General features: G+C 44.7%; 6 protein-coding genes across 6 annotated transcripts; 4 read left to right on the forward strand and 2 right to left on the reverse strand.

Moving 5' to 3' along the window:
* Positions 1-688: 688 nt before the first annotated feature.
* L203_105664 (uncharacterized protein) lies at positions 689-1,056 on the forward strand (the record flags this gene model as incomplete). The annotated part of the gene is made up of 2 exons (XM_066215031.1): positions 689-916; positions 997-1,056. 2 exons carry the CDS (start codon positions 689-691, stop codon positions 1,054-1,056), a joined length of 288 nt encoding a protein of 95 aa, XP_066071128.1.
* A 1,069-nt stretch (positions 1,057-2,125) lies between these two features.
* On the forward strand, positions 2,126-4,825 carry L203_105665 (uncharacterized protein; the record flags this gene model as incomplete). The annotated part of the gene is made up of 5 exons (XM_066215032.1): positions 2,126-2,560; positions 2,606-3,266; positions 3,316-3,800; positions 3,849-4,018; positions 4,063-4,825. The coding sequence occupies 5 exons, from the start codon at positions 2,126-2,128 to the stop codon at positions 4,823-4,825; spliced, it is 2,514 nt and encodes an 837-aa protein (XP_066071129.1).
* Positions 4,826-5,035: 210 nt separating this feature from the next.
* Positions 5,036-7,254, reverse strand: L203_105666 (uncharacterized protein; the record flags this gene model as incomplete). The annotated part of the gene is made up of 8 exons (XM_066215033.1): positions 5,036-5,138; positions 5,188-5,260; positions 5,318-5,370; positions 5,427-5,498; positions 5,569-5,801; positions 5,853-6,421; positions 6,472-6,614; positions 6,668-7,254. The coding sequence occupies 8 exons, from the start codon at positions 7,252-7,254 to the stop codon at positions 5,036-5,038; spliced, it is 1,833 nt and encodes a 610-aa protein (XP_066071130.1).
* A 464-nt stretch (positions 7,255-7,718) lies between these two features.
* On the forward strand, positions 7,719-8,512 carry L203_105667 (uncharacterized protein; the record flags this gene model as incomplete). Its single annotated transcript, XM_066215034.1, has 6 exons — positions 7,719-7,848; positions 8,006-8,093; positions 8,144-8,227; positions 8,279-8,309; positions 8,399-8,414; positions 8,475-8,512. The coding sequence occupies 6 exons, from the start codon at positions 7,719-7,721 to the stop codon at positions 8,510-8,512; spliced, it is 387 nt and encodes a 128-aa protein (XP_066071131.1).
* Positions 8,513-8,863: 351 nt separating this feature from the next.
* On the reverse strand, positions 8,864-10,027 carry L203_105668 (uncharacterized protein; the record flags this gene model as incomplete). Its single annotated transcript, XM_066215035.1, has 6 exons — positions 8,864-8,920; positions 8,973-9,133; positions 9,180-9,348; positions 9,410-9,492; positions 9,539-9,588; positions 9,939-10,027. The coding sequence occupies 6 exons, from the start codon at positions 10,025-10,027 to the stop codon at positions 8,864-8,866; spliced, it is 609 nt and encodes a 202-aa protein (XP_066071132.1).
* Positions 10,028-10,526: 499 nt separating this feature from the next.
* Positions 10,527-14,266, forward strand: L203_105669 (uncharacterized protein; the record flags this gene model as incomplete). Its single annotated transcript, XM_066215036.1, has 11 exons — positions 10,527-11,003; positions 11,048-11,157; positions 11,206-11,943; positions 11,990-12,117; positions 12,168-12,325; positions 12,374-13,368; positions 13,424-13,582; positions 13,643-13,760; positions 13,808-13,916; positions 13,967-14,166; positions 14,234-14,266. The coding sequence occupies 11 exons, from the start codon at positions 10,527-10,529 to the stop codon at positions 14,264-14,266; spliced, it is 3,225 nt and encodes a 1,074-aa protein (XP_066071133.1).
* Positions 14,267-14,667: the final 401 nt, after the last annotated feature.

Below are 14,667 nucleotides of genomic sequence, written 5' to 3' on the forward strand. Positions count from 1 at the left end.
AGTTTGGGCCTGTGTTGGATAATGTGGCGGATCAAGCTTTACAAAATCGACTTTGAAAATTTTGACGGTGCTCATTACATCATGGACGTCAAGACCACCAACATTGCGACAAACACCAAGTAGAGAGACTGAAAGAAATCTATACAGTCAGTTTACGGAGAACGGACTAGTGACATACAAAGCAACAACTCAATGGTTGGCTAGTACCGCCGTTAGAATGATTGATGATCAGAGTCCATCGACCATATGGTATCTGTCAAACCTGGCCATGATGTTCGTGTGTTAAGTTGGTCATGAGCTTTGCTCTATAGATGACATGTGCGAGCGTTATGAAAAGTACTTTGGCAGATCCTATCATACTTTCTGGTCTTCTCAAGGTCCGTTTTGCAGCGGGATGAATAGCATTCCTATCAACTGGTTAACCGATAGCCTGCAGATTTTACTATGGTATGAGGGCGACTACTAAACATCTATGAAAGGAGAGGTGATATGCCTTCTGCTAAGTTTGAGAGGCGCAATTATTGCCTTGCTCTCCATTCGCATGCAGCGCCAATGTTCCTTATGGGTCTTCTTTGCCGCGATATTTGTTGAAAAGAAAAAGGGTTGTGTTGGTGCTCTTATTGTATAAATACTCTGCAGGTCAATCCTCATGTCTTGACTTGTAAGACAAATAACAACGCCTTTCAACATGCCTTTCATAATAGAAAAAGAAAGTACGGCCTCCCAGCCAGCTACTGAAGTCTCTACTACTGGAGCCTCTACTACCAGAGGCTCTGCTAATAGATCACACTCTAGTTACGTAGTAACTCTTACTTTCAATGTTAATTCTACTCGCGGTGAACGTCCTGCTGACGATTCTACTCGCGGTGGACGTCCTGCTGACGTTTCGACTCTCAGTCGCCAGGCATATATTGATGTGAGTTTGTCATCGTGACTTTATAAAGTGGTTGTTTAAGTCATTGTTGTTGACGATTGATGGAATCCAAACTCCTATAGACCTTGACACCAGAAGATAGAAGAATTTACTACCAGATGGCAGCGAGCTTTCCACAGTGATGAAGTACAATTTCCCGACGTTGAATATGATAAATAGATGCAACTGCGATATGAGCGAGGCAATGGCAATACTTTAGATTTTCAAGCATTTACACTTGCTGCATTCTAACTTATACCATGACTGTAACGATACGACATGTCAATCGATTTTACTAGTCAAGAACCTCCTGTCAGGACCATGGACTGGGAAAGGTCAGGCGAGCTCAGGACATTGTATATGGCTTGGAAGTGGTGTAAGGGGGTAATGGACATAGAAGCGTCAGAAACATAAGGAAGAACCTGTTGATGGATCCCCAGAGAATGAACTTTGATAGCTCTCTTCATTTATCCTAGATAGATACCTCTTAGCGAAGCTACCTCTCGTTCCAAGGCCTCCAGTCCAGAGCCTCGAGAACCATTTCCGAATCCTTACATGGCGCCGATATTTCAACATCACCATGATGAACCGCCGTCAATTCTACATCATTCGAGACGCTCATCGACGGCGTTACAATGGAACGCATCATCTTTAGCATTCATCGAAACCCAACAGTTTCAATAGGTATGACAGGCAATGATCAATGGAGACGGAAAACACGCCAGTCGTGTCTGGCATTGAAGAACGTGCTCTTCAGTGCTTTCCGATTCGAGCATGTAATGTGTTGCAGTTGCCTCAAACACCGCTATCCTTCGTCATTATCCCACATTCAATTACAACCCACCACCACGACGTCTGGGCAATCATCGAATTGAGATTTGCCTAGTGTTCACCCCTCCATTGCTATCCTCTCCAAGCCGTCAGAGGTTCAACGACGCTTGAATCTTGAGCCGTCTTTCATTGCTTAAAACAATTGCGTTGGAGATGAAGAAGAAGAAGAAGAAAAAATATTTTGAGAAAACTCATTGCTGACGCGTAACGCGACGTGAACATTACGTTTAGTGCCTGAGGAATCGGTTCTCACTATTTCGATTACGTCACTAACACAAGCGGCGCTGGCCGCCTAAAAGTGGAACCACTTTTTTTTTCATTTAATCAATAACTTTTTTTATTTTGACTTTACAACATTTCTCGAGTTGAGCCATTTAAAGAATGCCTCTTCCACCAACGACTTCTCCAGTGACAGGAGAAAAAGTTCCTCCTTATTACATCCACGCAAACACTCTACACTTTAGAGACACCAACGGTCGCTCGCTCCTTCTTCGTGGTGTCAACTTGTCTGGCTCGGCAAAAACTCCAAGCGGACAGCCAAGTCATAGGAGAGAGGGATTCTGGGAAAACGCAGAAGATGGAAAGGGGGATTTTTCAAATAAGCCACTAAATCTGGAGGATGGGAGCGCCGATGTGCATCTTGCCAGGTTAAAAGCATGGGGTTACAATACGCTGAGATATGTCTTTACATGGGAAAGTCTTGAACACGAGGGACCAAAGAAGTATGACTATGCCTATATGGACTATGTCATCGCCGTGCTGAAGAGATGCAAGGAGTGGGGGTTTAGAGTCTTTATGGATCCTCACCAAGATGTCGTAAGTGCGACTTTTGTAGAATGGAAATCGTCTGACAGTCGACAGTGGTCGCGTTTCTCGGGAGGATCAGGCGCTCCAATTTGGACGATTTATGCTTGTGCTATAGATCCTCATCACTTTACTCCAACTGCTTCAGCGTATTTGCAGTGTGAATGGCCGAATGCCCAAGCTCCTAAACCGAAAGAGTTTCCAATCATGTTGTGGAGCACCAACTATACCCGTCTTGCCAATCAGACTATCTGGACAATGTTTTTCGCAGGCAAGACGTTTGCGCCAAAATGCATCATTGATGGCAAGAACATCCAAGACTTTTTGCAGGATCATTTCATTGACGCAGTGTGCGAACTTGTGTCAAGGATTGCCGAAAAGGCGAGCGACTTACTTGATGAATGTGTCATTGGATGGGATAGCATCAACGAACCCCACGAAGGCTTCATTGGCTACAAAGACCTCTCGGTTATTCCTGCCGAGCAACAGCTCAAGAAAGGCCCTAGTCCGACACCAATCGAAAGCTTGAGACTGGGTATGGGCGAGGCACAAGAAGTACAAGTATGGAAATTTGGTGCTATGGGGCCATATCGAGCAAGCAATATTACTATAGATCCAGAGGGCGTAAAGATGTGGCTAAGTGAGGAGGATGATGAAAAGAGAGGGGGCGGAAAGTGGGGCTGGACCAGAGGGCCAGATTGGAAGATGGGCTTTTGCAGTCAGTTTTTGAGATTGTTATTGAGGAACATTACATTAATTTTTAACAGTCTGGGCTCAGCACGGTGTCTGGGATCCTATATCGTCTAATTTGACCGATTCTCACTATTTCAGTCGTATTCCCACGGATCCAAGTCGCGAAATTGACTTTGTGAGTGACTTTTGGGCCTTCCACTGGCTTGCCTTCTCCTCTCGTATACGTATGCTTCATCCAGAATCAATCCAATCTATCCAAGCGCCAGTGTTTCATGCGCCTCCCAAGCTACCTCAATCATTCCTCAAAGGTCGAGTTTGTTTGGCGCCACACTTCTACGACGGCTTAACACTTATGACGAGGCACTGGAACTGGTTCAATGCGGACGCTGTAGGCTTGAGGAGAAAAAAATACTGGAATATCATCCAAGCTGTCAGAGTTGGAGATGGTCCCATCAGGAACATGATTCAAGGCGAACTTAGCATTTTGAAACAAGACACCATAGACATTCTAGGAGAATATCCCACCATCATAGGCGAGATTGGAACTTCCTATGATATGGTAAGCGCCTTCATCCTTCGAGCGATGGGCAAGACTGACAAACACAAGGATGGTAAAAAAGCATATGGATACGTCGACGGGGGTCGAGGTGAAGGCGATTATTCTAGTCAACGAAAGGCTCAGGATTGCTCACTAAATGCTTGTGATGGTCCCAATTGTCTCAACTATACTGTTTGGACCTACGTCCCAGATAATAGTCACGAATGGGGGGATAATTGGTATGTTCTTTGTTATTCTTGGAACTAATTCTAACCTCATACAGGAATGGTGAAGATTTGTCTATTTGGAGTGCAGATGACTTGCAGCAGAAACAAGAGCAAAATGTTTCTTCATCAGCCATATCATCTCTTCCTCAATCTTCAGCGGCAACTTTGACTGTCCCACTATCATCGACGAAACCCAAGTACTCACTCTCATTAATTCAAGCAGGTGAATTTCAACCTCAACTCATTCTCGATGGTGCCCGTGCCGTCGATGCATTTTGTAGGCCATTCCCTATTGCTTCTGTTGGCACCCCGGAGAGGATTGATTTCGACATCAATTCCACCAAATTCACTTATTCTGTCCGCGTCCGGCCGGATGATGTAGCGAATGACGAGGTCTACACCGAAATCTATGTACCTTTTGTACATTACGCTGCCAGACTCGAGGAAGCTTCTAGTTCGAGTCGATCGAGCCAGGCAGTCAGCGAGGCAGGCGACGACGACATTACTGTTGCCTCGCGGAATGTATCTATGATAAACCTGATTGATGACGAAGGAGCTGCTAAAGCGAAAGATACTTCATCCATTTCAATAAAGCCCATCTCGCCAGCTGCTTCGTTGTATCTGGATATCTCTATCAACGTGTCTCATGGGCGCACGGAGGTACAGGCTCAGACGCTCAAATGGTACTACCAAGTTCCCAAAATAGAAGAAGTGTACACTATAGAAATCAAACGGAATGGCGGAGCAATGAGAAGAGAGACAGACTTTGTGCAAGAAAGGAGCTGGTTTGATGTTTGTCCTCAATGCGTCATCAACTAGACAAATTTGAGCTAGAACTAATAATAGTAGTGTTGATTGTTTTTTCATAGCTTGTTCACGAATTCAAACGGTTGGCAGAATAGAACTCTGTATAGGGATGTAATTTTAAAGAATGGTTTACATATAATGTACATGATATTTAATGAGTATGCATAGTAAATAGTATTATTCCCATATTTGTACAACATGTACTGATTGCTTCCGAGCACTCTATGATTCTAAATCCTCAATGACTTTGGACCACTCCTCTTCATCAGCCTGTGCCTCTTCAAAGGGCTTGGCCCATTCAATCACCTTGGGATGCACTCTTACGCTAACTGGGTATGAGCATGACCACCCAGAGAAAGAGAGGATAGACCTACTGGCTGGAGCTGAAATTATGTATTTCTAAACCCTCTAGACTGACGGCTCGAGATATAGCAACATATGCCTGTCCTGTAGAGATTCACACCTTATCAGCTTGTTGTTCTACATTTCTCAGAGACTGTTCACCCTCTGCAAAAGTCTTTTCGAGATCAATCCGGACACGTTCAATAGTCTGACCTCTAATCAATAAGAGTGTCATCAGCACTTATCAGCACTAATGCAACAGACCACTTGCTGGCTTTTATGTATAGTCAAAGCCCAAGCGAGGATCAGAGGTATTTGATGTCTTGTCGCTTCCGGATGACCCCTGTTATCTCATTTTCAGCTTCTAAACCTTATCATCTGCCATCCCACACTGAAAACGAAATTAAATTTACGCTGGTGTCATGCAGTCTACAGTCATTAATGGAACAAGCACGACCTTGGGTTTTGGACGACATGCATATTTCGACGTTGCGAACCTGACCAGAGGAAATTCATGTCGCTTGTCTAGATAGGGACTTGTATTGGACCCAGTGAGAAGAGCGCCTATATTGTAAGCCTTTTCTGGTGTCATGAAATCTACGACAATTCCTGTCGATCCGTTAACTAATGTCCCGTCGTTCATATTCTATGTTCAATTGCTTTAGCACACATCTACGTTTCAAGGAATACCATGTACCATCACAAGCATTACCTGCGCTCCTAATTTAAGCGACAAGTGTTGTGGCCAAATTGTGTTTGTGTTTAGCTTTCTGGTCGCTTCTTCCTGTGAAATTGGAGATCCAGCAACAGTCCAACCTGGTGCATCATAGGCTGTATACATTCGCTCTTCCCCAGAAAGATCGCTCAATCTCTTCATGTTGATGCTCTCAACCATTTGTTTTTGTGGATAAAGTCCAACTGGTTGTATATTGTTTGCATCAGCGATAGGCCGTTTCAAAGATTGAAGGAGTTTGATATCGTCTTGAGTGACTATTCCTCGGCGCATAGATTCCAGTACCTTGACAAATCGATTATCACGCTGACGAAATACGCGAGTCAAAGATGCCATATTGCCGCTCGAGAATAGCTTGCTCCAAACCTTTGCTTCAAAGGCAAATTTTGGAGTGCCAATTTTGTCTACAGGAGGCAGCTGAAAAAAGTCGCCGGATATGATGAGTTGTATCCCACCAAATGGATAGTCATTTTCACGTAATTGGCGACCGATATAGTCGAGTTTATCCAATAAATCCCCATCAATCATTGATACTAAGCGACGTGAGTTTCAATCTCAGATAAAATCTGAGAATAATACATACTTTCATCAATCACCAATGCACTTGTACTCCGCCATCGTTCACTTGCGTGTTTGCTGGTTTTAACGCTTTTTGCCAAGTCTACTTCTTTACCCTTCCCAAGTCCTATTCCAGCCCAAGAGTGTACTGTAGAGCCTCCAATATTCCTGCGATTAGTGTCAGTCAAGCCCATCAAATGAAACAAAGACAAGTGGCTTACACACCAGCCATACCTGTACTCGCCGTAACTGCAAGTTTCCACCTTTGTACCTGGTCCTTGACGGAGCCTCTGCTCTTCTTGATATGTTTAAGAAATGTGAGTTTCTCAGTGTCTACGGGATTAAGCAACTCTTCTTCCATCTCCTTTTGTCTAAAAGCTTGAATAATTGCGCGCAAAAGAACAGATTTTCCGGTACCAGCCGACCCAGTAAAGAAGAAGCTTTCGCCCTCAAGTATACGAGAAAGGATTTGTGATTGTTGAGGAGATAAAACAGGCTCATTATTGATGGATTGGTCTGGTTCGGCTGTACTAGCAGATGTTGTGGTGGACTCATTGCCATCGACGCTGACAAAATCTTCTTGACCGAGTGTCTTGCTCAATAATACAGTCAAGCTCTGGCCAGTGTGTTCGGGTTTCAAAAAAGATTTCTTTTCCTCGACTTGCATACTGTCACCTCTTTTGCGCTTGAATCTATTGGCGATAGACTCCAATGACGCTTTAGGTGGGTCTATGATGTATTCAATGCCAGAGCTTCCAGAGCTATCAGAGCTTCCTGTGAGGTCTATAAAATAATTTCCTATTCCCATAAATGCCTGATTATCAGCTACATGACGTTTAGATTACACTCACTTCAGCCTCAGCGAATGTTTTAAACGACTTGTGTCTTGCGGAGGGATAACCACGGACCTAGAGGCTGTTGATGAGTACATTGCTGTCGGATCAACTACACTACTCACCTGCTCCTCACATTCTTTCCACGACTGATACACCCCAGGACGTCTTCCTATTTGAACAGCGTAGTATTTCATTCCGTTTTGTAAAAACAGATGAAAAGTCAAAAACAAAAAATAAAAAGCAAAAATAAAATAAAAAATAAGACGACGCGACGGACGCGAATTACTGATTGATTTGTGCTCTAATTCAAAGTGCCACAATGAATTTACCGAATAATGCCGAAAAATCAACATACAATGAGAAAAGACAGGCGCGGTGGCAAGCGTAAACAAGACTTTTGATCTTTTTTATTCCTCTAATCAAGCATTATAAATCAATGTCGCAAACATCTTTTACTTCCAACAAGATAACGTCAGAGACGCCTTCGCCCACAATTGCTCCCTTGCATGATCCCAAAAACCAAGCAAAGGTCATCCCTCAAGCGAAGCCTCTGAGAGCATCAAATAGTCAGTACCAATATCAGCTAGGAGAAAGTTTCTGGGAGTGGCTTTGGATGGTGCTGTATGGGAGGAGGGTTATGCCATTCGTTTGATATGGCAAACCTTTCTAAATCTACCATGTCGTGCAAAGCACTTGGAATAGCACTGATGCGCATTTATCTAGCCAACATTGTCCCCGGTATGGCTACAACTGCTTCAGGAGCAGGTTTGGGCCAAAAGGCTCTGCTAGCAAAAAAATTTGCAAAGGCCAAGTGAGTTGGTCAGAACATCCCGTCAAAAACCAACGTTTAACAAAATGTAGTAAACCTACAATCTCTCCCACCGATCAGATTCAAAGCCCGTGTACAGCAAGACTCAACAATGCCAAACAGCGCCATTTTTCAAAGTATGTATAGCATTTTGAGCAAGTCGACCAGCTGGTTGACCTTGGACACAGGGGCAAACCTGCAGCACTCTCACAATCATTTGTAGCTATCCGCGACAGCTCGGGAACACCTCTTTCAAGCACCAGCCAGGCCGATTTTTGAGAAGAGGGGCTGTTTTAATTAATTGAAAGTTTTTTTGTTGTTTGAGTGAGCCGCACATTTCATGTGATACAATCTTTGAAATGTTGAAGACTGATGTTCACCAAGAATTTACTCTCTTATGTGATCACGCTATTCTCTGGTAGACATAAATGTAGTGACTCATCTCTGCCAGTTTTCATTTCGTTTTACTATTTCACTATGGTGACGATGGCCAAAGACTGGTTCCATCATTTGTCCCGCTTGTTTTTCTAGTGAATGCATGTACTCCTTACCTCTTACAAGAATGTGTGATGTCCCATATGTCTAAAAACACGTGGCCACAAAAACAGCACTTTTACGCAAAAGTATTCTTCAAAGACTTGACAATAACCCGATAAGCCTCTGTAGCAGCACCGCCAGAATGCTTCGTTTTCCAGTCAGCGGTGTCCTCTCATGATACCAATGCCACGTCGGCTCGGGCGGCAGCGAATCTATGAACCATGTCAGCGTAACGCTTAAAGACGTTTTTTCCTCGGGTTCTTGGCCTCTCCGCCCTCCCTAACAACAACAATCTACAGCGCACAGTCAACCCAGGTAGAGGATGGGTAAACAAATGAGACACACCATCTTGACATCCTCGCCAGTAGTGGAAATCATGCTAACACGCACATTGAGCTTTTCCACATCCTCGGGTTGCCCTGCTTCCTTCAAAGCCGCAATGCTCTTGGAGAGAGACACAGAATGAGTGAAAGCGGCACCAAGGAATCGAGAGAAATGTTTTGTCCCTTTCCCTTTGTTTCAAAGAAGAAATTCAGATACTGCAGCACCTACAGACAGGCATCATGCCCTGGTACAAGCGTTCAGGCGTCGCATAACCACCCATGAGGAAATCAGGCATCACAATGCGGTAGCACTTGGAAGCGATAAGATCCGCGCCTGAGCTCTTTGTCTGTACAACATGGGTCTCAAATGAGTCAAACCACCTTGGCGCATCTGAAAGCTGTAGCCAAACACATCATATAAGTGTACAAGACATCGACTTGAGCGTCCTCTATCCCCACCGCATAGGTCTCAAGGCCAGTAAGGGTGCTATCACCACCCTTTGTGATGTATTCAGCTTGGACAGAAGGAGTCGAGTAGTAAGCTATGCCTTGTCAGTTCACCTTCAAGTAAGATTTCAACACTTGTACATGTTGACGAGTTGATGTATAGTTGAGAAATAAAAGTTGAGCGTTCCACTCTTTCATAACAGCCCACTCAATCGCGTATTCTGCTTTTGACAACGATGGATAAGTAAAGCAATATAAAGAAGCTTGAGTCAAGAAACCTCAAGACAAGTCATGAAATAAAGTCATATTGTCAAGCGTAATGACACTATTCTCGCCATATAATACATCAACAATAACACGTCAGACATTGATACCGATCAGGATTAACCTCGCCACAACTGAAAACGCCGATGATAAGCAATCAGGCACTTGTTCCCATTACGAAAACACCTTCCAGGCACCGGAACGGATCTTTATCAATTACCGGATGTCACGTTCAACTGAGGCTTTTTCTTTTTCGTTTTTTCTTTTTCGCTTTTACCTTTCTTCTTTCTCTTTAAGTATTAACCAGGATACAAGGATGAGAGAGTGAATGGCAGGAGAGGACCATAGCAGACACCAAGGATGCATCTCTCGCAACGGCACAGTATTTTTCTTGCTGTGGTATATGTATGACTTGGCTACTATATAAAAGAGCCTTACTGCTCAGCCAGACAACAAGTAGCTTTTCTATACACCATTTATATCTCTATTTCTATGCAAATGGCTTGTAGAAAGGTGTAAATAAATCCGCCTCTACGTCACGAGAACTATCTGAAAGTACGTACAGCTCATTCGATAGCTGCTTTTTACGTACAAGGCAATCCTATCCACTACCACACGCCGTACGGTAATTACCCGAAATCCGAGAATGGGCATAACCAAGATTCATTCTCATCTCCTTTTTCCATCTTGTTTTATATTCCTAGTTTGCAAAAAATTAGTCAGTCGAGCGACAATATTCTGGGCGGATAGAGTAGGCTGACCCATCTGTAGGAGAGCACCACGAAGCGCAGAAGCCTGTGATTAGGTAGAGCCAATGCTTTGGACGTTGGGCTAGGTGGATCCAGAGAACGCGTTATCGTCAAAGATGTCTTCCATGGTATTGTCATATCCACTCCAACCGCCATGTCCCATGTCGCGACCGAGCACGCCTCGTCCGGTGGCTCCGCTCTCTGCGCCTCCCACTCCAATTACACCCACACATATACTTCCTGCCGCCATGGAGCGCGCGCGGAGTACGGAAGGAGTGGTGAACGGGGCGGATCTTGTGTTGAAGGAGATGAGGGAAGGTAGAGACCGAGAGCCCAAGGCTACCAAGCTGAGGTATGAGTTGGAGAGTGATTGGCAAGCGGGAATGGATGGAGTGGATAGGATGGATGTGGATCAGGTCGAATGTGAGGACGGTGGTGTGAGTAAAAATATGGAAGGAATAGAGAGAGAAGGATTGGAGCCCTGTCAGCGTGAATCGGGTTCATCCACAACGGTCTGGGGCATGCCGCCATGGGGTCGTGAGCAGGAGAGACCTGAAATCGCAAAGGGCGTGAGGCTGTTGGGAGTAAAAGAGGTAGGTTGGGAGCGAAAGAGGTGTGGCTGATGAGGAACCTCAAGCTGCCTCCTCTTGTGGAAACGCACTCCATGATTGATACGCCAAGCTCAGTCATGTTTCCGTGGCTACACGGGATAAGCGATGACGGTCAAAAGGGACAGGATATGGCCCAGTTTTTTGGGTGAGTTGAAGCAACCAGAAAATCCTAACATTGCTCTAGTCATGCCCCGCCTTTTGAGCCTCCTCGATATCGAGGGCTCTGTCTCCTTTTCTGTCCTCCTTACTATTTAGAAACCCAGCCAAAGCTCGAGGTTAACGTTGAAGACTTACCAACATACGCCATGAGCACTCCCTATGGAATACCCAGCCGTAAAGGCTCGGGTTCAGAATCAGCTTCTTCAGAGTCTTATCTCTCAACTGGTACCACTGTTGCTACTTCACCCAGCCTTGGCAACTCTTTGCCATCCCCTAAAGAAGCTTCTCTGCAGTCTCTCTCTACATGTGAAAGTGATCCCGAGTTCAAAGACAGCTACAAATCCGCAGAAGTGGACGTGGCCATGCACCCATGCAATTCCAAACATCTCTCGCCCAAAGCAGTTGTTCAAGGTCTCGATGCCGAGCACCATCCGCTTCCTTGTGGCAACGCTACTGTTGCAGCTACAAAAATCAATATTCAGCCTGATTCCTTGGCAGATCCTTCATCTTGTGACGTTACTGAAAGCGATGGAGAGAATCCGTCTTGTATATTCTTCAACGCTTTACATGTTCGTGATGTTTTTGATTTGCCAACAAGACATAATCCAATAGACGAGCCTCCAAGATTCAAACCGGCCAAGCTGCCTGATCAAATCAATTTACGAAACCTTAATATTCAACAAATCAAGTACGCCACAGTATCAGACATTGTGCTGTATTCGAAAGCTGGGGTTGGGCCTGGAATTTTACATGTCGCACAGCAGTAAGTATATATATAAGATGTGGACTGCCCTAATAAAGTGTGCAAGAATTGCTCAAGCTCAGGAAGATTTGTACAAACAGAGGACAGACGAATTTTATAAGCACGTCAGAGATGTAAGAGGTCCAGGAGAGGGACTTGGTGAACCGATACAGTATGGTGTCTGGGTACTTGTCGGTTAGTCCGGATACGTTTCCACTTACTGCATTGATAATGACGATACGCAGAGCCTTTTCACAAAGTAGAGAAACACTGTCCAGACTTGGTCAATATCGACTCTCAAGGCATTAATCGCCACAAGCATCTTTCAACAGACTTATTCTATAAAGAGGTAAAGGAAAGCAGAGAAATGACCAAGGGCTCAGAGGTTGTTGAAGGGTTCTGGGTATGCTACCATTCCATAACTAATATGTTGGCTAATGGAAATCAAAAGGTTGGTAATGACTGCGACGTACCCTGGGGAACACCAGATGGAGTTGGGGCTTACATTCCCTTTGATATCTGCCTGAGAGCTTCCGAATGTGCTGAAATGCCCACAGCATCAACCCTCTCGTCGGCGTCTCGTAAACTTCAAGACATTCAACGTCGCCGACAAGATTCTCAGGAATCAAAGCAGTCATGCAGTTTCGGCTGGTCTGCTTCCCCGGCCACAGTAGCTCTTCGTAGCCTGCTCAGCCCTTCTCCGTCTGCGCCCTGTACTGAAGTTCCGTCAAAACGGACGACTTCTACAGATGACGAACAGCAACCGCGAATAAAAACAGCTCCCTTGAAGCCAGAATACGTTACGCTTGAATGCTCTGGCAGTTGTCGTACTGTTACAGGTCAAACGAGAAACCTCACCATGATGACGGATCGTGTGATTGAGCTTGTCTACTTCCTGAGGAGAATTGTCGAAGGGAGGGATAGCGGCAAAAAGCGAAAAGTGCTGGTTCACTGTCAAGACGGCTACACCGAGTCGAGCATCATCGTCCTGTCCTACATCATGTCGTCTCTGTCTATTTCGCTTCCTGAAGCGTTCTTGTACCTTCAAGTCAATGCCAATCGCTCCTTCTTTCTTTATCCTGCCGATAAGCCACTGTTGAGAAAAGTTGACGCCAGATTGACTGCTGACAGGAAAGCAAAAGCTCTCAAACTTCTGAGCGCCACCAATGTCACGTCCAGTTCGTTACCAGAGGAATCTAAGCATTCCTCACCGAGTGTCAGGTGGAGAACTTGGGGTATGACCTTTGGCGGGAGGCGCGAGCCACCAGCCAAGATTGTTACTGGTGCAACATATGGCAAATCAACGGTGGAAGCAGCAAGGGAATTGCTTACAGAACTCGATAATGGCGGAAGTTGTGCGGCACAAGCTGCGAGAGTATGGTTTGATAGTGAGCATTTTGACGGGTTTCCTTCGCGGATACTGCCCTGTTTGTATCTCGGTAATCTGTGAGTGGTTCATCATGCCCATCAAGATGTCGGCAGAATGTTAATGAGACAACAGAGAACACGCTAATAATGCACCTATGCTCAAAGCTCTTGGCATAACTCATGTGGTCAGTGTTGGAGAGAGTTTGGTCAACGGTTCGGATCGTGACTCTCATCACGATCATGCCAACGAAAACAGCCTTGCCTCGTTCGCAAAGGAAGGCAAGATTGATGTGTAAGTGGTTTCAGATTGTGACGTCTGTAGGAGCACTTATTCAATATACCAATCTGCTAGATTGGATTTAACTGATGTAAGAGACGATGGTAATGACCCTCTGCGACCTGTGATCGCTCGCGCGTGCGAGTGGATTCAGCAAGCAAGACAACAAAATGGGAAAATCTTGGTTCACTGTGTGGGTTCACCTTTAGCCGTAAAATACATTTCTGACAGTCTCTACAGCGTGTAGGCGTTAGTAGGAGTGCGACTATCGTGATCGCGTACATGATGCAATACGAGCGGATGGGCTTGATGGACGCCTATATGATGTGCCGAGCTCGAAGACTGAACGGTAGGTCAATCAACTTGTAGTTTGAGTTGCAAGTTGATCACATTGGAAAGTCCTCATACAGCCCAATTTACGATTTTTCCATGAGCTTTTCGGATGGGAAGTGGAATTGGCAAGGCGTGAAGCGGAGGCAGGTATAGCTAGGAGAAGGGAAGCTGAAGCGCAAGGCGTGAGGGCTCCAGAAGCTTTAAGGATGATTGAGGGAGAGAAAAGGCGGATCGTTCACTCTTGGCCAAGTTTTTGTCGCGATCTGGTGGGTTTTGTTATTCTTTTCTCTTCTATACAAACACATTCAAAAGCTGATCACCTGGTCCTTATAGCATTGTCTAAACAGGAGATTTTTGTGCAATTGAGATACCTAAACTGAAGATTACCACGAGTATAATCCATTATTCTAACTGTTTTTTTTTGTATAACCCGCTGCGTAGGTCTTAATTTGTACGAATACTAGGGAAACGACTTTTGTAATACCTGTAAACGATGAAAGTGTTCTTGATTGATGTTGGCTGTTGACTCTTGGATGTATATGTGAATTAAAAATATTCCTTGCCAATATAGAATATTTCTTACGTAAAAAGAACTTACCTCCACCAGTCATCTTGACTGATTTTAAGTATCACTTTTAACTTTGATTCTGAAAATTATCTTATATTTAAAGAATCTTTCCGCAAAGGAAAAAAGCTCTTGATGGGGTTGAAGTAAATTTTGACAAATTGATAGAGGAATACAGCTACACAGAGGGGTAATTGGAGTG

This window comes from Cryptococcus depauperatus, chromosome 7 (assembly GCF_001720195.1).
Source record: "Cryptococcus depauperatus CBS 7841 chromosome 7, complete sequence".
In the NCBI taxonomy this organism is placed as follows: Eukaryota; Fungi; Basidiomycota; class Tremellomycetes; order Tremellales; family Cryptococcaceae; genus Cryptococcus; species Cryptococcus depauperatus.